Raw genomic sequence first — 24,115 nt, 5'->3', positions numbered from 1 at the left:
ACTGTTGCAGGGGGTAACACCCCAAACCCCGAGTCATTCAAGGTTCAACTGTAAAAAATGCAGTCAAACTGAAGTTTAGAGTAGGTTTTAAGGAATCTCAAGAGAAAGGAAACATGATTATCTCAAACAAAACCACACACACACACACAACCTCAGTGATGAAATTCTGAAACGGAGCCTCTTACCTTGCTTTAATGATTTCCGTGAACAATGTGAACACATTAGAAATAGCCACTTATTTTTAAGTATCAGTTTTTATTAAAAAGTGCATTTTGATTAATTTACGATCTAGGTAAGCTATTAAGATATCAGTATGCTCTCTGGAATAATAACTTTACAAAGATTTAAAACAAACCAAATTTTAAAAGCCTTTTTATTTCCTTCACCATTATTGTTTTACAATACAAATATCACCTTATGAATACACACACACACACAAAAAAAAAAACCCTACAGAAGATAATTCTGCTGCACGTAAAATACAGAATGGATATATATACTTCTTCATTCTTAAAAAACTATTTTGTTCTCCACATTGGCAAGTATAGAATACTTCCCCAAACATCCTTTTGTTAGGAACAAAACTTAGAATTACATGCAGTTTCTGCACAAATATATTTTAAAGAAATAGATCTCTTTTTTGTTGTTCACCAACAAAATTGTCATGAGAGTATGGATAACTAATTCATAGCTTTCAAGTTTTAGTTAAGTGATCATTTTCAAAACTCGCTTTTAAAAAAAGGAGTATTCATGGCTATTTTCACTGTAGGGTTAAAATTGAACCACCAAATAGGTAAAATAATGTAAGTGGGCCATGTCATTGCCGCCGGCTCACAATATGGGAGCCGGTGCTGACTTTCTGATTACCACCACGCTCCCCCCCACCCCCACTCGACCCCCTGAGCAACTGAAAAGCCATAAGCAGTCTTCTGATTTAATTTAGCTATAAATGCAAAATTTAGTAGTGTATACATATTTATATTTTCATGGAATACTTTGTTTTAAATAAAAACATTTTTTTAAAGATTGCCTACTGACCATACAATCAAGACAAGAAAGGCACTAGAAACAGACAAATTTCTCTCCCAAGAAGCATTTTGAAATTTTAACTCTCTCTTCTCTTTGACATGTAAAAATCTTGAAATTTGGTTTTCATAACATCATTTGAAAAATAAAGTTAGGAAATACTTAGAAAATCACTTTATAACAGAACCTTTTTATTTTTTATTTTTTGCACTTTTTGACACACTGTCTCTGCTGATTTTACAAAACCCAAAGTTACTAAACCTTTCTGTCTGTCATTTTTATTTGACTATCGGTGCAACAGGTAGAAAGATTTCAGAATCAGACCCCATTCAGGTACTTAGAAACCTTCATAGAGACATTTGCTAGAAAATGGCTTACAGCCCAATCTTTGGGGCAAGAGATATGAAAAGTATGTTTTCCCAAGAAAAATAATACACTTTATTTCCAGATGTGACTGGAAAGAACAGAACTTAGGATACAAAAGCTTACATTTATGCTGTTGCATCATATACAAAGGAACATGGTGGTTGTGGGTTATGTAAATCCCAGACTTATGAACAGGAAATGTGTACAGTGTATGATAGGTTAGATTTCCTTTATTGTTGTCCAACGCAGGTCCTTTGGAGAGAAAAAGATCACAGTGCTGACCAGGTAACTCAATAGGTTAAGTCAAGGTAACCGTTGAAAGATAGTAGGATTAGGGAGGTGTTTATTTTATGGCATCTTCTCTCGTGGAGTTCTTAGCACTTCGGACAGGTCCTCGTTCCCCCCCTTTGCACAGCTGTTATGTGTCATTCACCAACCGGCTGTATTTAACTGGCCTACTGAGGTGGACTACTGGCCAGGGGAAGGGCCAATGGTAAGATCGAGGTACAATTCCTTGGACATTCTTTTCAAAGTACTGAAATGGCCTGTACCACCACACCCGGGCCAAGAGGTTCATTTGGGAAGCTTCTTTGAGCACCTAAGACAATAAAGAAAGGAAAAATAAGTCAGTAAGAGCAATTAATTTGCTCCAGCCCCAAAAGGAACATACATATTTTTTTCATGACCTTTCACTTTGAGATCAAATTTTTTAATATTAAAATGCACAAAGGGCCCCAGACTGGCTCCATGTCCACCCTCACCCCAGTTTCACAGTCACACCACCATTCTACACTTGGCGCTCATCTGCAAACTGGGAAACACCCTAGTAGAAAAACAGGTAACTCCAATTCCAGGAGTGCAAGGAAAACATGTGTCTTACTCAGCCTCTTGTCTATAGATAAATACCACAATTAGCTTTTTAGTTACTCACTCTTCTACAATGAAAATGGACAAACTTAATGTTAAATATTAAGCTGGTGAGGGGCCAAAGGTAGGAAGAAGAGGGTAAGAATGCAAGTCAAGAAACAGGTGGGCACAACTTAGTAAATATTTTCAGGGACAATGAGAATGTGATATTGTTCTAACAGGATGCAATCTCCTATGTCATTATTAACACATTTCTTGGTTGTTTTTTATTTTTAAGTGGACAGCATCACAAAAGATAACATAGTCATAGTTGATTCTCTCTTAAGAAATGAGAAACCTAAGGCATCTATGGATCCTTTATACTTTTCCCCTGCCACGTCAGTAACACCAACCCAGGAGCAAAAGACCCGAAAATCAAATGGGAAAGCTCACTTGCTGATTGGCCATAGTGTGGTACCACCAGAAGAGTCTTGTAGTGATGTAATATGCCACCACCACGTCCACAGTGTAGTGGTCATGCGCTAAGAGAATACAGAAGATTCCAACTACGCTGAGAAGCCAGCAAATCCAGTGATACCACCAGAGTCGTCGAGGGGAATCTGAAGAGAGGAGAAATTTGCAATAATCCCACTATTCAAGTACCACTAAGGGTGCCCAATCACACCTCTACCACCATTGTGAATGCAATTTCCTCATGTCCTTCCTTCTGCAAACTACCTCTTGGGCTATCAAATCTTTAGCTTATCTGTAACCAATGTTAGAATAGGAGCATCTTATTTTATAAAGTGTTTTTACTAGCAAGAGTAATTTATGTTTGGCTGTTATTTGACTCATATAGTCATAAATACAGTTTAAAAGGACAAATAAGGACAGGTTAATGTATCATGATCCATTTTTTAAAAAAGCTGTTCTTGGACATTTAATTTACATGTAAATAATGTGGGGTTAATTCTCTATACAAAATCAATTCTTTTGGTCCATAAATCCTTATACATGGATTAATTATAATTGATATGACTGTCTATTTGCTTTCCAATCTGTGCAACTATAAACTACTCTGAGTCTTTGAGATTTCCACCTTCTCAAATACAAATCAGAGAAAATCCAAATGCCTGGGAATTCAGTCCAAGTGCATTCCCAGTGGTGCGGCAGTGTCAGATAAACACTGTCCGTGCCTCCACTGGAAAATCACTGGAGGGAAGCACCAACATCTCCCTTAGTGTGGGCCTTTCAGCCTTGTACTCTCAATAGATGGTCTGAAATTCTAGGCAAAAATAGTTTGAATGTGGTCTACCCTCCCTCCCCATTCCAGGGGAGAAATTTCAGGATTTTATTAGATTCTCAAGGAGTCCAAGAATCAATCACTCATTCATGCAACCATTGTATATTTATTGAGCATGTATAATGTGCCCGAGATGGGAACTGCTCTAGGTACTGAGATCAATGTACAGAACAGGCAAAAAGCCTGCCTTTGTGGGGAGATCCCTTTCCAGTAGGGAAGAGAGACAATAAAAAATAATTATAATAAATAAGAAAATTATATACTATGTTAGGGGTCTTAAATGCTATGGAAAAATAAAGTTGTATAGGATAAGCAGGTTCAGAAGGGTGAAGAGTGGTTTGCAATTTTAAATGGAAGGTCAGGGTAGGGGTCTTGGTGTATGTATTATTCCATTTCCAGGAAAATTTGTATTTGATAACTTAACAACATAGCAACAAATATTCATTCCTCATGCAACATTATTATAAATGTCCATCTATTTTAGTTTTTACTGCCTCTCTCTCACCCATTAAATAGCTATCAGTATCTCATTTTAAACATATAGAAACCAAGATTTAGAAAGGTTAAGTGTTTTTCCCAAGGTCACAGAGGTAGTGATAGCACGAGGATTCAAAAATCAGAGTTTGTGACCCAATATAGCACACTGCTTTATTATCTTCCAGAAGGATAAGGCTTAATCCCATTAAAGGATTCCAGTTACCAACCAGCAGGAGGCAGAAATCCCTCCTCCAGGCCCACTGACCTCAGACCCATTCTGTTCCCATTTTGAGTCCAATTATATCCTGGTACGAGGGCTCGATCACACGATCACACCCTGACAATTCTGAATAGACATTGCTAGAATTCGCTCTATTTGGTCAGTGCACCAAAGCCTATCTTCTCTTCTTCTGTTGTGTCCCCTAGCTTAGTTTTTCTTAAGACCAAAACTGGGCATTCACCCTTCATTTTACCACCTGTCTTCTGAACCTCCACAATCAAACTGTCGACCCTTCTTGGTTAATCTCCCTCTGGTCCTTCTGCTTCTCTCCATCCCCAATGCCACCCTGGGAGTTTGGGCCACCACCATCCTGTACTGGACTACAGCAGCAGTCTCCTAACTTTTCTCCTGGTCTCGTCTTCTCCCTCTCCCATCCATCTTGCAAGCTGCTGCAAGAGTGGTTTCTCCCTTCAGAAAGGACAGGGTGACACTGCCCCACTGGAACAAGCCTTCAGTAGGCACCCCATCTTTGTCCGATGGAAGTTCAGATTCCTTCTGGTGGCTTATGGCATGCTCTGTGACCTGGTTCCTACATGACCTGGTTCCTACTTACCAGTTCATTCTCATTTCTCATCATTACCTCCACTCTAAATTCCAACCATGTTAAACTTCCAAGGTGCCATATGATCCCAAGACATCCCTCCTGTAAAGTGTGTCCCTCCTCTGTGATATCAGCAACCTGGTTAACTTGTCACTCTATCATGGAACTGCCTGTATAAGGCTCACTGGGACTGTTTCTAACAGTAAAATATTGAACACAACTGAATTTTCTATAAGTAGATAAATGACAAAATGTAATCTGTGGTTCATTTGTAGTACTGAAATATAAACAGCAATTAAAATGAACTAGAGTCTCATCTCAAAAACACCATTGATAGAAAAGTGGCATAATACCATTTATGTAAATTTCAAAAAACAGAGAATAATATATTACACAAGTACAAAAACATGCATGGAAATGATATAGGAAAATGGAAGGGGGGAAGGGACGAAATGTTTTAATCATATGTTAACACTTTATTTGCTTTTGTGTTTCATAATAAAATATTTTAAGTGCATTTTTTTACAGGAACTTTCCCATTTAGTGTCTGCCTCACTTAGTGTTCCTGAGCCCAGGGCCTCTACGACCATGGTCCAAAGACGTCACTGACCCATCACTGCACCCTCAGCTTAGAGCATAGTGCCAGGTGCTTGGAAAAATGGCTACTGAGTGAACACATGATCTTCCATCATACAGTTAGTCAGGCCCAATACTAGATTTCTGTGTCTTGGAGATCGCCTTGTGATTCCTTCCAGTGGTTGTCATACCCCACAACACTACAGATGACACAGAAGGAAACAAGAAACTCCAGCCAAGAAGAGCAGTTACTCCCTCCCACATATATTCTCTGGTGCCTGCTGTCTGTGTGCAGGCAAGGTGGTGAGATGAGGCACGGCCCTTCGAGGCCTCCAGCCTTGCTTCGGCAGACTTGCCACAGACCCTAGGAAATGGCAGGCAAGAAAATTCTAATGGAAGCCTGTTTTAGACTTACACTCTTTGATAAATAAGTAGGTGAGTGTGAGCATGACCGTGTGGCCGCTGTACAGATAGTCCCCACACATGTTGTGAGAGCCAGTTATGGACAGGCCACCGCCAGCAATAAGCTTCATTATTCTCCGCAGCTGGGCTTCCCAGTCTCCGAAAAGCTGGTGGGGAAAGAGAAAACAAGATTTATTAGCCCACATGAAGGTGTGCTATAATTACTATTTATATTCAGAACTAGGCTTTGGGATATTGTGATTTATAACAAGAAATATATATTTGGTCTTTGTCCCTGTTCCTGGCACAGAGCTTCTAAACCCTTTGGAATTTGCTAAGCGATAAGAAAGATAAAGGTGTCTTTATCTTTGTTATTCATAACAAGCCATTTTCAACCACACCTGAGTTCACTTAGTGAGTTGAAAAGCCCCTAAAGATGTTTGCCAGAATCAACCAGGTGGTGCGAGGGTTGGAGCTTTGAGTCCACTTCCCCCCACCTCTGGCTTAATCACCAATGGCCAGTGACTTAATCAATCATGCCTACGGAACAAAGCCTCCACAAAAATCCCATGGGAGAGGGTTCGGAGAGCTTCCAGACTGGTGAACACGTGGAGCGATCAGGAGAGGGTGCACCCTGGAGAGAGCATGCCCCTTCCCACATACCTTGCCCCGTGCATCTTTTCCATCTGGCTGCTCCTCAGTTATATCCTTTTATAATAAACTTCTAATCTAGTAAGTACTCCTGTGTTCTGTGAGCCACTCTAGCAAGTTAATTGAACCAGAGGAAGGGGTCAAGGGAACTTCAGAAGCAGATCTGGCCTTGTGATTGGCATCTAAAGTGGGAGAGTAGTCAGTGTCTGAGTCCTTTACCTGTGTGATCTGACACTCTCTCTGGGTAGACAGTATCAGAATTGAGTTAAAGAGAGTTGGAGAATTGCTTGGTGTCAGGGAAACACCACCTGCCCCCCCACCCCACGCCCGACCACCACCACCGTGCACACCTGGTCGCAGGTATGTTCAAGGTGGTTACTGAGAGTAGAGGAGACACATAGGAGAGTCTTTCCTTTAAAAACATATTAAGACATGAACCTCCCCCCCCACCCCCGACCACCACCACCTTGAAGACTGGCCACTCAATGTTTATGTTCCTTGGGCAACCCTCGGAAAGAGTATGGAGTAGCTTCAGAACTTTCCTGAGATATTAATATCTTTTATATTTCAACAGATGCTTACCCATTTTTTCTATTACTATAATAGAGAAAGAATGACTGGTTTGCTCCTATTACTGCAGTGTGGGGTGGGGTGTTTAAACCCCCAGAGATAATTTAGAGATATATTTTCGCATGCATGGCCTGGAGGACAAATGTTGTATTGCTAAAACAGCTGAAGATTGAGCAGTCAAATATACAAATAGTGTTTGGTATATGATTTCTGGGGACCAAAGTAAAACAAGGAACTGAGTAGGATGTACCTTCAATCTTCTGAAATTATATGGATTAAATTGCATGTTTTTCCTTTCAATAAAAGTGAAAAAAGTTTAAGAATAAATTTACCTGTCTCTCATACAAGTCTAAGCTGGTTCCTAGAGTAATAAATAGCTTGAACAATTCACTCGCTGCATTTTCAATTGCTCTGTCAAATGAAATGTATGACTGTCTCTATTTTATGACTGTCAGATTCTTTTTAAATTCTGGTTGGCCAATTTAATCACCATGATCATGTTGCAGCTTTTAACTGATAACATTACCGCTTTGGAAACCATGTTCATATAAATATAAATTCATTATAATTTCCCCTTAAAGTTTTTACGAAGATTTCTAGTTAAGGAAGGCAGGTTGAACACACCACAGAGAGGATATGAATTTCCAGATTCAAAGGGATCACTGAATCAGCTCAATAGTAGAAAACAGATCTACACAGCAAGACTCAGCATCATGGAATTTCAGAAACAGGGGGGCAAAGAAGAAACCCTGAAGCTTTCAGAAACTAGAAACAAGCTTCACATGAAAGATCAGAAATCAGAAAACTTCAAAAGCAACACTAGAAAACAGAAGGCTTTAGAAAAATGCCTCCAAATTCTGAGAAAAAATAATTTCCAACTTAGAATTCTATACCCAGCCACATTATTAACTAAGCACCAACTAAGGATAAACTAAACTCATTTTCATATGTACAAGATTTCAAATATTTACCACCTGTGTACTCTTTTTTTTTGGGAAATTACAAAGGACATGCTCCACAAAAGAAGGACTAAACACAGGAAAAGGAACAGGATTTGCTAGAATGCCAATAAAAGGAGGGCTGAAAACTGCAGTCAGCCTAGAAAGTGAGCCTCCCAAATGGGTGTGTTAGAGCTCTGGAGAGCTGTCTTGAAGAAGATGAGACTGATAGAACACCCAATGCCTCTGACTGTATGGCTGGGAGAGTCACAATGTGAGAGTGAATAAGTATATAGAAAACAAATAAAGTAAAAACAATGGTAATTACTAATCCTACAGGAAACAAAATACTATGCAGAAAGGGAAAATTATAGGAAACTACATGATTTGACTTACAAAACTGTAATAATGTAAGCACTGCATATTGAGTTAAATCAAGGAGAATCCATGTAATTTCAGATGATTGAAGGTACAGCCTACTCAGTTCCTTGTTTTAATTTGGTCCCCCCAAATCATGGCTCTTCTACCAACTAGCTGTGTGGCCCCAGAGGGAAAATTACACTGGGAAGACAGAACAAGAAGTGTTCCGTCTTAAGAGAACACTCCACATACTCCGCTCAGGGTTACCTGGCTGCATTCCGTGGGGGCAGGATGTAGTGTGCTTACTCCACTATAAGTGTGACCACCCCATCAGTAGGCTTCTGGATGTTCGTTTTCTTAAAATATATTTTTATTGGTTTCACCTGCTATGGGAATCAAGCGTCAGGGAGCAGGAGGACGAATGGAACCCTGCTAGTCCCACCCCCACAGCGTTCAACTGAGAAACACACGCTACACACTACGGTGTCCCCTCAGCCTCAACTCCCCAAATGACAAAGGCCCAAAACAGCAAAATTACGTCCTTTAGCATGTCCTTGAAGCCCCCACAGGCCAGGCAGTGTGTTTATAAGTTTGATGGATGCTTTAGTCCCAGCAGCAGTGAGAGGCTCAAAACTGCCCCTTATCATTTCTCAAGCTTCCTTAGTGTTACTGGAAAGGCAGTAAAAAAAGAGGGTGGGAGAGTGGTTCTACATAATAAAACACTGCCCTTTGTTTTTATAGAAATTCCAACTTTTTAACAGAGCTTTCTTATCAATTCCTCCTATCGCCACATGCCTGCCATGTGCTTAGTGCAGAAGATATGATGTCCATTTAGATTATTAATTAACAGAGAGGCTATTTCTGTTTCACAGTGACTCTGTTGGGATCAATCTGAATGTCCTGCCTCTTACCTACACAATCTTGCCTTGGGTCCGGGAAAGAGCCTGCTATTGCTGCAAATACCTCCCCAGCGACAAAGGCTGAACAATGTCTTCAGGTTCACTTTTTGTTGTAGTTCTAATGAAATTTAGTCCATTTTACATGCCATTTAAGTATAGTTGAGTAGCTAAAACAATTTAAAATAATTTATCCATTATTCTCTGAGGATCTACTTTTCATAAGTGTTTTCTCCTTTTAAATGAAAGTCCCTCATCTCTATAAAAGTTATTTTCATCTTTCATAAACAAACCATTTTCTGCTTCCTTACACAAGGTGTTTTCAGTGTGATTTTAACTTTTCTTGCTTTATACTGTGCTCTGTTGGACTGATATTCCACAGGTTACCAAGTTCACTTTTGTAGGAACAACAATGAGCATAAACATGATCCCAAACCCCAGTTTTGGGTGACTCTGGACAATTTTACCAGCTCTGGCTTCATTTCTCTCATCTGTAACAGGCAAGAACAATACATCCTCATCCTCAACCCTCACAAACCAAAGAGAGATAATGTTTGTAAATTATGATTGTTAAAATTGTACAGTGCTATACAAATCTAAGACAGCATGTTAATTGCCAGGTTAAGTCAATATTTTGGGTGTGTGTGTGTTGGGGCCGGGGGGGGGGGGGGGTCCTTAAGTGAGAACTCAAGGCCTAGCAGACAACAAGAGAAATTCGGATGGTTCTCTCCAACACACAGCCCTTGTGGATGCTCATCTGTGATCATGAGAGACTTTTCTGAACTGTTCCTCTAGATTCACTCCTGGAAAGATTTAGTTTCACCCACAAATATTATGTCCACCTCAAGTGATCTGAAGCAGAGAGATTTCAGTATGCATGTCCTCTTAGAACTCATGTATATGAGTCTTTTTAAAAAGACTTTCCCCTCCACTCAGCTCTGAAGGATTTGGCTCTCTGTACCTCTCCATTATCAAACACATCCATTAATTCCTATAATCCCTGGGCAAGGCAGGCATTTTGTGTGTGTGTGTGTGTGTGTGTGTGTGTGTGTGTGTGTGTGTGCAGGGGTCATCATCTCTAAGTAATTATCAGCAATAAGACACTCATCCCAACCAGCCTCCCTTCCCCAGTAAAAACTTGACATTGTTTTCATGGCCTCTAGTAAGGAGATGTATCAACGCCTCATAAAATCTTAAATAAAGGTCAGCCATGGATTTCCATTCACCCATGTTCTTGTTCTTACTTGTCACATTAAAGAAATTCAGTTTCTCAGTCAAGCAGGACTTGCCTTTAACAAAATTATATTTGCTTAAGATGTTGAGAGATCCTTTCGCCTACCTGGTCATGAAGTGAAAACTGAAGAAACAACTTACCCCAGAGTTTTGTGCTGAAAATTTCTAAATCTAAAGAAGAGCACGATGAATACCACTAGACCCTTCACTTACTAGTATACTCATCCATTACCAACATGACCCCACATTTCTTTTTCCTCTCTCTCCCTCTCTTCCCTCTCCCTCTCTCTCTCTCCCCCCCCCCCTCTCTATTTCTCTCCTCTCTCTCTTGTTCCTGGACCACTTGAGAATAAGTTGAATACACTAGGCCAGTGGTCGGCAAACTCATTAGTCAACAGAGCCAAATATCAACAGTACAACGATTGAAATTTCTTTTGAGAACCAAATTTTTTAAACTTAAACTTCTTCTAACGCCACTTCTTCAAAATAGACTCGCCCAGGCCATGGTATTTTGTGGAAGAGCCACACTCAAGGGGCCAAAGAGCCGCATGTGGCTCGTGAGCCGTGGTTTGCCGACCACTGCACTAGGGCATGTCACTCCTAAATGCAAAGACCAGGCATTTCCCTCTATAATGACACAATTCTCAGTCAGCAGATATCTTATTCAGACTTCCCAATGGGCTCAGCAATGTCCTTTAGAGCCTTCTCCTCCCGATCTGGAATCCAATCAGAGAATACAGACTGAGGGTACTTATCAGACTCTTCACTTTACTTAGTCTTGTTTTCTTTATTAATGAGAGACATTTTTGAAGAGTTCAGTCTGTGTGTTTTGTATAGAATGTTCCTCAATTTGGTTTTATCGGATTGTTTCCTTATGTTTACATTCAGGTTAAATGTTCTTGGTGGGAATATTACAGAAGTGACGTGTCTTTTCTGTGCATCACATCGAAATGCATTTGCTATCACTGGTCCTAGTACTGGTTTGATCCCTTGGCTATGGGACTATCTGCCAGATTCCTCTATTGAATGCACACCTTTGACCCTTTATAATGAATAATTTGTGATTTTGAAATTATGGAAACATTATGGCCCCCCCAACCTTTCACCTAATCCAGGGGTCCTCAAACTTTTTAAACAGGGGGCCAGTTCACTGTCCCTCAGACCGTTGGAGGGCCAGACTATAGTTTAAAAAAAAAACTATGAACAAATTCCTATGCGCACTGCGGGCCCGAGACAAGTCGGCTGCTAAGCAGGACAGGCAGCGGCACCCGGCGGGCTGGATAAATGTCCTAGGCAGGCCGCATGTGGCCCGCGGGCCGTAGTTTGAGGACCCCTGAATCCTTTAGCATGCACTGATAATTCTCATTTGAATTATTACTACAGTAATTGCAAAATGGTGATTTTTCTACTATTTCTAATGTTTCTTTTATATCTATTACTTGATGTTTTTCTCCCCCAATACTAATTTTTAAAATGTTTTCAATTAATATATTTTAGTTAATTACTGTCACTTCATTGTAATGCTCCAATTGTCTCACATTTGGCCAGTGGGAGCCTCTCACGCAGGACAACATGGTTTTTGAATGGAACCCACTGGCCTTAGTGTCGGGGCAGCTCGGGAACCTTCCTCAGGAGGTCTCTGTCCTCTGCCACGTGGATGATGCTTCATGCAGAGCCACACACTGCCACCCCTGAGGCTCTCTGCATTTCCCCAGTGAATGTTTTCCTTTTTACATTTTTAATTTTTTTCAATTATAGCTGATATTCGATATTATATAAGTTGCAGGTGTATACATAGTGGCTAGACATTCATATAACTCACGAAGCTCAGTGAGTGCTTTCTGACTCTGGTGACCCCTTAGTACTAGCTAGCTGTTGTCAAGTAGAAAATCTGCCACTTTCCCAGAGTCTCCCAAACACAGCCCTCTCTGCCCTGGTCTAGTCCTTCCTCACCTCTAATTCAGACAACCATACAAAAGTAGCCTCAACTGTATCCTGCATGTGACGTGTACCAAGAATCAAGATGTGGCTACACTTCTTGCATCTGCCACTCAGTGCCATTAGGGCCTGTGAGACAATTGCTATGAGGATTAAATGAAAACGCCACCTTTAGGATCAGACCTGGCACAAAATAGGGCCACGTAATTTGGCACCACTCTGAAGTCTACCTCGTTCCCTCCCTCCCTCCCTCCCTCCCTCCCTCCCTCCCTCCCTCCCTCCCTCCAGCCCCTCCAGCTTACTTTCTAAATCACTGGACTCTGAGAGGTCTCAAAGACAGATGTGATCACATAAACCCCCTGCTAAAACCTTTCCTGGCTTGCTATGGCCAGACTCCTTAGATCAAGCCCACACTCCTAAGCAGGGTGGCAAGTCCCCTTAAAATCTGCCCACAACTTGCCACTCTAGCTTTACCACTGGGCACAAAACCCACAGGATCACATGCCCAGGCACATCTGACATTACCTGCTCCCCAGACTCTCTCTCTCACCCTTCCTGTTTTCTCCACCTACAAGCTCTTCCTCTCTCCAATTTCATGTGGCAAACTCCTACACATCCTTTTGAGACTTGGCCCAGACAGCTCCCTCCTCAGTGCAGCCAACACTCCCAGGGGAGTGTGCCACCTTCTTCTTTGCTTCCATGGCAGCCGAGCTGCACACGCCTATGACAGGAAGGGCTGAACAAGTCAGAACGGCCTGCGCGTCACATGTCTGTCATGGCTTCTGGGGGCCCATTTAACAGGGGAGGGACACTTGTCTTATACATTTGTGTGTCCTAAAGTGCACCCGAAAAAGGATGGGTTCTCTAGAAATGTTTGTTCAGGAAATAAGCAACTTGTTTATCAAAAATGTCACATCTGCAAACTCTCTGCCCCACAATCTGCAAGTGTGACTCTTCTTGTTGATTTTCCGTAAAGAAGAAAAGCATTTAGAAAGTTTGGGGTTTATAAAATCATGCCAAATGCATAGATCAAATGTTAGCTATATGAAAGCAGGAATAATCACGCAGAAATCATAACCAGAAGTATGTAAGAAAAATACACATAAGGGACTAATAAACCTACTAAAACATTAACAGTAGATAGGGCCATGAGTGGTTATAAAAATTTCCCTCTTTTTCTGTATTTTCAATGAATCTATAATGAATGTGAAATTTCTTTAAAATAGGAAAAAAATGTTTTTAAGAGAAAGAATTTGCACATTTCTTTTTTAAATCCCTGTAAAAGGAAGAGTACAGTGGAGAGAGAAGTGGATAAGTGGAGAAGAAAGCTGAACAAAAAAGAAAACTATACTGACATTAAGGAACTGGCAAAGTGGAAAATTAGGTAAAATCAAGCATTGACAATCTGAATTCCACACAATTCAACAGGATGACATGAAGCTATTTTGGTGACAGAATATAAGCCATATTCTGAAATATTACTAAGGTTAGCAGGAGCTAATCAGAATATCCTAATTTGACAGCATGGAGGGCAGCTAGGAACACTGAAGCCTGAGAATGTAAGGAAGAACTGAAAAAGGTTATAAAATCCTCAAGAGCAATGAGTCTTTTGCCTTGTAGGACAACTCATGCCAGAAAATGAGGCTTTTCGGGCTGATGACTGTCCCATCACGGCTCAGCAGTGAATGAAAGGATGCGCTCTGATCGTTCTAGTTTGTGCAATGCAGGAAAATGGACGGTGACAGAAGAGAGTACACAGGCCTTTCATTGCTTCTGTATTTTATTGTTCCTCTGAACAATTAAATTAATCTCCAATGCCACTCAAACATAACCCTTGTCCAACAGTGGACTATGTTCAAGTGTGTTGGGAATTTTTTTTTAAACCATGCCTTTCAAGAGAATCATTTCACTGAAAATACCATGTCAGATTAATGCATTTGCCAGCTAAGTACCTTAGCTGTAACATAACTCCTTTCGAAGGTTTTCAAATCTAAGCTCACCATGGAGACAAAAAACAGAACCCAACATGCATCTCACTTTAATGCTTAGTCACTAGATTAACTCATACGATTATTACAATGGGCGTGGAAAACTGCATAATTTGTTTCTTCTCTTTCATTAGCATCAGGCTGTCAGTGTATCTGGTGTCTAGGGTAGGTTTGTTTGTTTGTTTGTTTTTCTCTCTTTTGGAATTTGCTAAAACAGAAAAAAACTTCTTACAGAAAGCTTAGAATACCAAAGAATTCTCAAATGTTTCTGCCTCGTTCTTTTAGTTTTTTAATAGAATCCTAAACAACTGGAAGAAGATGACAAGAGGTTGTTTCGGGGTTTGTACACATGTTCCTTGGAGAGAAGCTGGGATGAGATTAGTGTGGGCTAATCAAGGTATCCAAAACTGGGTAGCCTCCAGTGTAAGCCTGGAACACCCATACGCTTCTAATCTATCAACTAAATACACCTACTTCCCTTTCCTAGTGGTTATCTTTGATAGGGGGGCCACCTTTCACACACGATTATTTCTCCAAGCTATTACATTCTGTGAAGTGACGAGTACACCACCATCAAATGCATGAACAATAGCGACAATTTTCATAATTACTACTGTATACTTGTTGGGACTATTTCTTAGAATCCATGCATTTTAAGGTATTGGCATTAAGGGAAGAATTAAGTATACTAACTATGGGGTTTAATATGATGGCAGAACCAAGTTTAAGTTCACATGACTATATTAAATAGAAAGTCCTATTCTAAAGCTCCATTCTCTTTAATTATTATTGAGAACTAACAGACAGGCCTTAAATTGTGTCTCTAATCAAGGAGGAATATCCAATTCTAGAAATGCTGTTCTATTATGTCCTGTCTCTGGTCTTTTCATCCATTCGAACAGCTTTAATACCATCAAATTAAGACAAATCACAAATATTTAATTTTTAGCTCTGATTTTCCCCTCAACTTCAGGCCTATATTGCTAACTGTCCCGAATAAACAAGCACCTCAAACTCTATTTGTTTAATCTGAAGTCATTAACTCCCTTTTCCTCCTTCCCTTGTAAGTATTGCAGTGGTAAAAGCCTTCCTTTCTATTCTCATTCCCTACCTCAAATTTAGTACTAAGTTGTACTGATTCAGCCACTCGAACATGACTCAAATCTGTCTCCTCCTTTCCATCGCTATGGCCAGTGGTTTAGCTCCAGGTCCTTATCACAGCATTTTACAAATGCTGGACAAATAAGTCTAGGGGTTGACGCATGATAATGACACTGAGCTCTCTTATTTCTGTCAGCATTTCACACCAATAGAAGCCTTAGGTATTGCCTTCTTCACTCTCACAACTCCTTCAGACAGATATCAAAAGTGTCATTAGCCTTGTTTTGTCAATACTCCTTCTGGGGTTCTGAGAAGTTTAATGCAACTGCCACACAGCTAGTAAGTGACTGTGCAAGATCATCCTAACCACTGGGTAGTAAGTTCCCTCTCTAGGCAATGGTTCAGAGAGAGGTTGATCAAGATTTCACGGTGAGGATATTGACAGACATCAAATAGAACATGGGGCTGCATGACATTTTGAAAGGTTCCTTTCCATTTTGAAACTCAGCTCTGTGTATGCCTCTCGAGTAGACAAAGCAGGTGTCTGGATCTCTCTCTGACAAAGTGCTACCCTCTCTCCCTTCTGACATTGTGCAGTGCAGCCCCCTAGCCCTTGGCCGACCCCTGAATTTCGTAAGCTTGATCTGCCATTCCGAGGGCAGCACCAAGCCAGTGAGGGCTTTGCTAACTCTTCTGTCTAGCTTCAGAAGTCACTGTTTCACCGTGAAATGCTCTTGCCAAACAAGTTAAAATGGAATCAAATCAAGTTTCCAGAGCCAACGTTCTATGTAGATGAAATATGCAGGAAAGAGGAAGAAGTTAATTGACACTAGAAGCAAATAAACAGATATCCAGAATGTGGAATATTCTACAGGACAACTAATCTGATCTCTATAAGTTACTGATGGGGGGAGGGGGGTGAGGAGGAAGAGGAGAAGAAAGAAAGAAAGAGAGAGAGAGAGAGAGGAGAGAGAGAGACTTGTCCAGAATTAGAGACTTAAGAGATAGAACTACTAGTATATGTACTGTAAAGAGATCCTAACTTATACAAACCAAATGTTAAAAAAAAGGGGGGCATTTTAAGACAATCAAAGTACTCCATGAAATGGTATTTGTTATACCAAATAATTGTTGTTAATCATACTGATATACCAACAGCATTAAAATTATGCAATAAAATGTCCAAAATTTTTAGATGCATACAAAATTATGTAGCAATAAAATGACACTGTCTTGGATTTAAAAATATTTGAAAGGAAAAAATAGACGAAGCAAATGTAGCAAATCTTGACAATTATTGAATCTGGATGCTGGGTATACAACAGTACTTTACACCATACACTAGATTCTTTACTTTGGTATACATTTAAAAATTTTCAGAATAAAACACTGTTTTCTGAATTCTTTCTCCCAAGAGTCCTATTCTGCAAAACAAGTAATTAGATTTAATGAGTTTTAACTGATAATGTTTGCTGAGGTTTGCTAATATTCCACTCTCTCCTACATACTTGATTTGAAAATTTTCAATTTCAAGAAGACGGTTACAGAATGATGTCCTTATTTAGGATGTCCAGAGACACAATAAATGAGTGACACATTTGGGTTTGGCTTCTGCATACACTTCCTGGTATTACCTCTGCCTTTACCAAGAAAACCCACAAGCTATTTTTGGTCCCAGATCTTGGGTAGATAAGCTGATGACTAAAGCTGACTCTGTAAGTGCCTATGCTAACAGCCCACACTGGCCAGCAGCTGGGCGGAGCTCCTGAGAAGAAACAAAGCCAGAGCCAAAGTCCGGAGAAAGGCTACCCAGCATGATGTTGGATCCATCTCCAACCTGTGCTTGGCCAGATCGCACATCTAACTAAACTAGCATGACGTGTTCCTTGGTGGAGAAACTTCCCAATGCACAGACAGGCTTTTTTAAGGAGCTGAACTAAACTTGGGCGAACATCCTAAGCCGTCAGCCTACTACTGAGAACATACTGCTTAACAAGCCAGGCTCCCAGCAAGGGTCTACACTGGATCCTTCCTACAACCCAGGAGCTGCAAGGCCAGTGCCTGAGAGTCTACAGAGAACAAAGGAGATGTGAGGCTGGCTTCTTGGTCGGGCGGAAGAAAGAGCAGCACGGGAGGTGCAGAGGTAGAACCGCTGACACAGACGGGGGACACTAGGAACAATTTTTATGATGGCTTCTCCAGAGTTAAGAGTTTGTAGCAAAATAGAAAGAGCAAATAAAGAAACTAGCTACCTCTCTGAGCACAATATAAGACTAAAAAAAAGAGGAAACACAGTAAGCAAATAACTTAAAGGAATCCGAAATTTCAAATGATGAAGACACCACTTTAAAAATCCGAAGTCCATTTTCAGCCCTCTTCCAGGTTCAAGCAGAGGACAAATCTCCCTTCTGGAAGGAAAGGTACAAAGGGATGGAATTGAAAGTGCAGTGCAAAGAAATTATGTCAAACACACTAAGGTAGTCGCCCACATGGTCTCCCCAATCAAATCCAGGAAATAAGTCTCTTCTATTTCTTATTGCATCAAAGAGCTTTGATGTAGGTAAACATTTTAAAAACCAAATCTTCTGCTAATTGTTTCATGAAGTCCCAATGATCTCCCAAGTTGAAATTACTCCAAGGTAAAGGTGAGGAGTAAGGAATGTTATGTGACCCTAATGGAAAGGTAGAGACAATAAGAGAGGAACGAAGTTTATGTTAAAGAAGGGCTCCTATGCTACTAGAGAAGATCAATACATTCGGCAAAATCTCCATTGTCTGGGAGAAAGGAGAATGCAAGGAGACAGGAACTGGTTCTGCTGTTACAGATTACCACCAAAGAGATTCATAGAAAGAAGGAAAAAATATCATTTCAAACTGAACTTTCCATCTAAGAGAGGGAAAAGCCATCTAAAAGCTCTTGGATCTGTGTCAAGGGAGAGAATGATATTTTAAAAATCTGGCAGGAAACCAAAAATCTACACCCACATACAAAGCTTAACTGCTTCCAGCACACTAACTAGACCACATATTTCCCCAGCTGGGAAGCACTGGCAGGGTTTGGAAACCTGAGAAGGGTGGGGCTGCCTGGCCATACTGCTTAGTAACATTCCCAGATGAGGGTGGGGGGACTGGCCTGTGTTCTAAAGAAATTTTCACCTTTGGCCTTAGTCAAAGGACCCCTGGGCAAGACGAGAAACAAACAAAAAAAGAAATTACAGTGAGGAGTGGTTTACCTTCGGAGAGCAGTTGAAATGCATACCAGGTACTGGGAGTGTAGTTACATACATTGTAATACACCGATACAGGTACAGCGTGCCAACTATGCAGAAAAATCTTCTGCTAATAATAGACCTGGAAAAAGGGAAAAACAGGGCAGACACTCAGTCATGAAATTCTGCAGGTTCATTTACTTTAAAGTTTTCAGTGATCCAATAAAACAAACCCCCAAAATCTACTTGAGTGCTTGAAATCAGAATGCTACGACTACAGTTAATAGGTTAGGGGGAAATTTTTGAGAATGACGTGGTGGGTTTTTAAAAATATTAACTTGCCAAAAGAGTTTAAAACACTCAACATTGCTATTCATTAGGCTTCATGAGGCCTTAAACCTGAGTTGACATTCAACTTATGTATAAGTGGCGCCCATGCTGATTGATCTGAGGAAGCAGGATGCCATGAAAAGAGCCTAACTGACAGCATCCTACCCCATCTCCCTCTCTGTCTACTATGTGGCCTTGGGATACACTATGGAATTTCTGAGTCACAGTTTCCTAAATTGTAAATCGGATATAACAACATTAGGAAAAATGTATGAAAATTCCCTGCCATACACACACAATGGTAGACAACAGATGTATAGTTTATATGGTAAGAAACAAAATCAGCAAGAATTAGAAAAAGATCTCTTTTCCATTTTAAGTTGATTAGTGGTTCTAATGAAATTATTTTTTACATAAATGTGAACATGTATGTTGAGTTTGCTAACTCCTCCAAATAACAAATTCCACATAATGAGGTTTACTTTAATTAGATTTCACTGTACAAACTTAAGTATATGCTTGGATAAGAATGTCCCTTTCCCTCTATCTCAGTCCTATGGGTCTCCTCTTCCTCAACTTGGGGGGTTCAAATTTTACTAGTAACTTGGCCTGGGCAACTTGCATTAAATATACAAAGAAAAAGAAACAATGGCAGGCTTTCCTCTGAGAATATGGAATGTTGATTACCCTACAAATGTATAGTGTAGTTCTATTTTTATGGGGAATAGATAATCCTACTGAAGCGTGCTAATTGGAGGAGAATTTGAATCATTTATATTTTTTATTTTAATAAGAGGAATAAAATGCTATGTCACTTGTGTGATTAAAAATTAATTAAAAATAACCCATGCTGCCTGGCTGGTGTGGCTCAGCGGTTGAGCGTCAACCTACGAACCAAGAGGTCCCGGTTCGATTCCCGGTGAGGGCACATTCCTGGGTTGCGGGCTTGATGCCCAGTGTGGGGTGAGGAGGAGGCAACCAATTAATGATTCTCTTTCTTCATTGATGTTTCTATCTCTCTCTCCCTTTCCTTTTCTCTCTAAAATCAATAAAAATATATTTTTAAAAAATAACCCATGCAACTATATTAGCATTCATCTTTAACTGCACAGTTCATGTGAGTTAAGTCACTTGGGTTGTATGAATAGAGTCTGGGTGTTTTTGTCTCTTTGCCTAGATTTCAGAAATTGGGTCAGAATTGCTTACTGTAGAAGCCATCTTATTTTTTTAGTAAAGCTCTATATGCCACCTCCAAGGATAAGAAATTATTCAGCATAAAGCTGTCTTGTAAAGGTATGTGTCTCTAACTTCAAGTATGACGAAAGCACGACATAACTAAACAATGTAAAGAGGGTGATACTAGAGGATAATACTAGCCCATGTCTTAACAAGAACACTTGAAATACAAAAGTTAATTTTCCATTGTAAGACATAATGTTCATCTTTCTTAAAAAGATAATGCTCTCTCTAGCCATCCTGCTCAAACAAGTAGAAATTACCTGCAATTTCACTAAACTATGTAGAAAACATCTAAGAAACTTACTAAATCTATATCTGTTCATCTCTTTAAAGGAAGAAACACAAGAAAATGATTGCTATCACTCAATTTTGGTCAAGAATGTGGTCTTAAAAATACTTCGCCTATTTCAAAATACACAAAAGACACACACACACACCACATGCCAATAGCTATTTTCACATCTTAAATTTGAGTCACAAGAGTAGTAGTGAAAAAATTCAGATATCTATGAATAAATAAGGTGTATAAAAATGAGAAAGGATGAAAAACGACCTTTTTACAAAAAAAAAATTGCAAAGTAACAAACATTAAAGATTCAGTCACATTTACTATTTGACTTGAAGTGAAAAAGCCAAATGACTTTGTCCCTGTGAATTAATCAATGCTAACAAAAACACACGTTAGTAAGCTGGATCTGGTTGTTTATAAGAATCTTCAGTCTTCGGCATTTACTTAATCTTTTTGAAATTAAGCTTAGAATATCTCCAATGTATAAAGCTTAACTAGAGTAAACTTTAAAAAGCAGGATATACAAGTGTTTCAAAGAATTGTATGCAATGAAGGTATTTATTTCATTAATCAAAGAATTTCCCACAGATTTCTTACAGGTTTAAAAAGTTCAAAATGTGTTTAAAACATTTTTTAAAGTGGTTAAAATGAGAGATCCCTGGCCATAATTGCAGGCGACACCATGACACCCAACGACTGAGGGGGGGCCACCCTGTTCCAGAGCTGCTAGAGGCTGAGGCCTGAAGCTTATCCTGTCCTTGAGCCAGTGCCACCTGTTCCCGAGGCAGCCCAGGGTGAAAGGGAGGGTTTCCCTTCCTAATCCCCCCCAACAGGAGAAGCCCACCTGCCTATCCTGTTGCCCCAGTGGCCCCTTTGACTTTTTACAAACAGACCCTTTTGTTAAAAAAAAGTTTTTTTTAAAAAGGGCAACAATGCCACAAAAAAAAGCCATAGAAGAATGTTAATGAGATATGACTGGAGAGTAAACAAATGCCAAGAACAAGATGCAGGTTATAATTCTCAAAAGCATAATGTTGTTCTCTATGGGATACATCTCTCCCTCTTATATGTTAGAAAGAAGCCTAAAAAAAAAAAAAAAAGGAAAGGAAAGGAGCCCTAGGCAGTTTGGCTCAGTGGATAGAGCGTCAGCCTGCAGATTCAAGGGTCCCGGGTTCGATTCCGGTCAAGGGCATGTACCTTGGTTGCGGGCACATCCCCAGTAGGAGGTGTGCAGGAGGCAGCTGATCGATGTTCCTCTCTCATCGATGTTTCTAACTCTCTATACCTCTCCCTTCCTTTCTGTAAAAAATCAATAAAATATATTAAAAAAAAAAAAGGAAAGGAAAGGAAAGGAAAGGAAAGGAAAGGAAAAAAAAGAAGCCTGATGCTCATTTGCTCACACTTGGCAATGACAGTCACCTCACAGTCACTTGTATTTGGTTCCCCTTATCTATTCTTCTCCTAAGTATTTGAGTAATAGGCTCATTACTATTTTTTCTGAGAGAAAAGAAAAACATACTTATTAAATGTCATTAAAAAAGAAGTATGGATCAGTGTCAGTGTTTTATAGATAACTAGAGGCCTGCTGCACAAAAATTCGTGCACTTGGGGGGCGGGGGCCTCAGCCTGGCATGTGCCCTTTCACAGTCTGGGAACCCAGCATCAACTGCAGTCTGACCTCCCTCTGCGGGAGGCGACCGGGCGGGCTGATCAGGGGAGGCGCCAGCGGCAAGCGGACTGCCCCGACCCCCATTGCCCCTCCACCGCCACTGGTCACCTCTGCCACCCCTCCCCGGCCCCGATCGCCATGGCCCTCCCTCTGCCTGCTGGCACGTGCCTTGGCTGGCATGGCGCAGCCTGCTCGCCGGCCCTGCCCCCTCCAACTGATCATTTTGCCATTTAGTCGATTTGCATATTATGCCCTTATTATATAGGATTAGAGGCCCCGTGCACGAAATTTGTGCACGGGGGTGTGTGTCCCTCAGCCCAGCCTGCACCCTCTCCAATCTGGGACATCCCTCTCAGAATCCAGGACTGCTGGCTCCCAACTGCTCGCCTGCCTGCCTTCCTGATTGCCCCTAACCGCTTCTGCCTGCCAGCCTGATCACCCCCTAACCACTCCCCTGCCAGCCTGATTGATGCCTAACTGCTCCCCTGCCAGCCTGTTTGCCCCTAACTGCCTTCCCCTGCAGGCCTGGGTCCCCCCAACTGCCCTTCCCTGCAGGTCCAGTCGCCCCCAACTTCCCTCCTCTGCCAGCCTGGTCACCCCTAACTGCCCTCCCCTGCAGGCTTGATCGCCCCCAACTGCCCTCCCTTGCAGGCCTGGTCCCTCCCAACTGCCCTCCCCTGCTGGCCATCTTGTGTAGGCCATCTTGTGTCCACATGGGGGCAGCCATCTTTGACCACATGGGAGCAGCCATCTTGTGTGTTTGAGTGACAATCAATTTGCATATTACTCTTTTACTAGATAGGATTATTAAGAATTGCTAGAATAGTACGTTATGTTCAGTTTAGGTGACTTTATTTTTATATGTTATTTTTATTTTTTAAATAGGAAAAAGTACCCAGAACCTGATTAAATACCATAAAAAAGTACTTAGAACCGGATTAAATGCTATCAAAATTAGAATAGTAACACTACACTGTTTTTGCATTTGGTACAATGCAGTGGCGGACATGAGGTCTGGGAGGAAATAGGGCCAGGTCTGACAGGGCCTCATTGGTCAACATAAGAACTTGCACCTTAAAGCTCTAAGAGGTGGGAGAAGAGTGACATATGGTACACCAACTTACTCTTACAGTGACACACTCTGTCCGCCAGGTTGACAAGTGACTTAAAGGAAGCAAGATGGAGACAGAGCAACCAGCAGGAGGTTCCTACAACAACCCAGATAAGAGATGACGGGGTTCTGGTTCGACCAAGGGCAGCAACAGAGGTGGTGAGAAATGGTGGATTAACAGACAGACCAGATGTGGGGTGGAAGCAAATATCAAGAACAAACCAGGATGTCTGGCCTGAGAGAACAGAGAAGCCGTCTACTAAGATGGGATGGGAGTGGCACAGGTTTGGGCACCAGAGGGATGTCAAGGACTCCGTCAAGTGCTTTGTACACATTAATTCACTCAATCTGCACAACAACGCTGAGACAGACACTGTTTTATCATCCCATTTTGTAGGCGAAGAAACAGTGCTACTACAGAAATTAAGACACTTGACCCAATTCTCCCAGTAGGTGGCTAGGGACAGAATATTCTTAAACTAGTGAGATTTGCATTATAACTGAATGCTTAACAGCTAACAGGCTGGTGGGGGACAGATGTGGTGATGTCGAAATCAGATCTCCAATAATTAAAGAGACATACATGATGGTTTTTTAAGAAAAGAGGGAAGATAATCCCTGGGCACGCTATAAAAAAGAAGGCATATATGATACCACTTAAAATTATACACATATATAGGTTATTAATACAGGCACACACAGAGAAAGTATCAAAAGGGATATTATCATTACCATTTATCTCTGGCAACATGATAAGTAACTTTTTCTTTTTGTTT

The 24,115-nt window shown here is 40.8% G+C and overlaps 1 protein-coding gene across 9 annotated transcripts in view; it reads right to left on the bottom strand.

Moving 5' to 3' along the window:
- Positions 1 to 242: 242 nt before the first annotated feature.
- The window catches only part of SGMS1 (sphingomyelin synthase 1), a 281,456-nt gene continuing 257,583 nt past the window's right edge, over positions 243 to 24,115 (bottom strand). For all 9 annotated transcript variants that reach the window (XM_080642210.1, XM_080642215.1, XM_080642214.1 and 6 more), the window contains 4 exons: positions 18,726 to 18,843; positions 5,831 to 5,984; positions 2,692 to 2,858; positions 243 to 1,990 (listed from right to left, as the gene is read on the bottom strand). In XM_080642210.1, the coding sequence (XP_080498336.1) occupies positions 1,811 to 1,990; positions 2,692 to 2,858; positions 5,831 to 5,984; positions 18,726 to 18,843 (619 nt within the window). In that variant the 3' untranslated portion in view covers positions 243 to 1,810. The remainder of the gene's footprint in view (positions 1,991 to 2,691; positions 2,859 to 5,830; positions 5,985 to 18,725; positions 18,844 to 24,115) is intronic.

This window comes from Plecotus auritus (assembly GCF_963455305.1).
Source record: "Plecotus auritus genome assembly, chromosome: 9".
Taxonomy (NCBI): domain Eukaryota; kingdom Metazoa; phylum Chordata; class Mammalia; order Chiroptera; family Vespertilionidae; genus Plecotus; species Plecotus auritus.
This window is presented reverse-complemented; position numbering and strand designations above follow the sequence as displayed.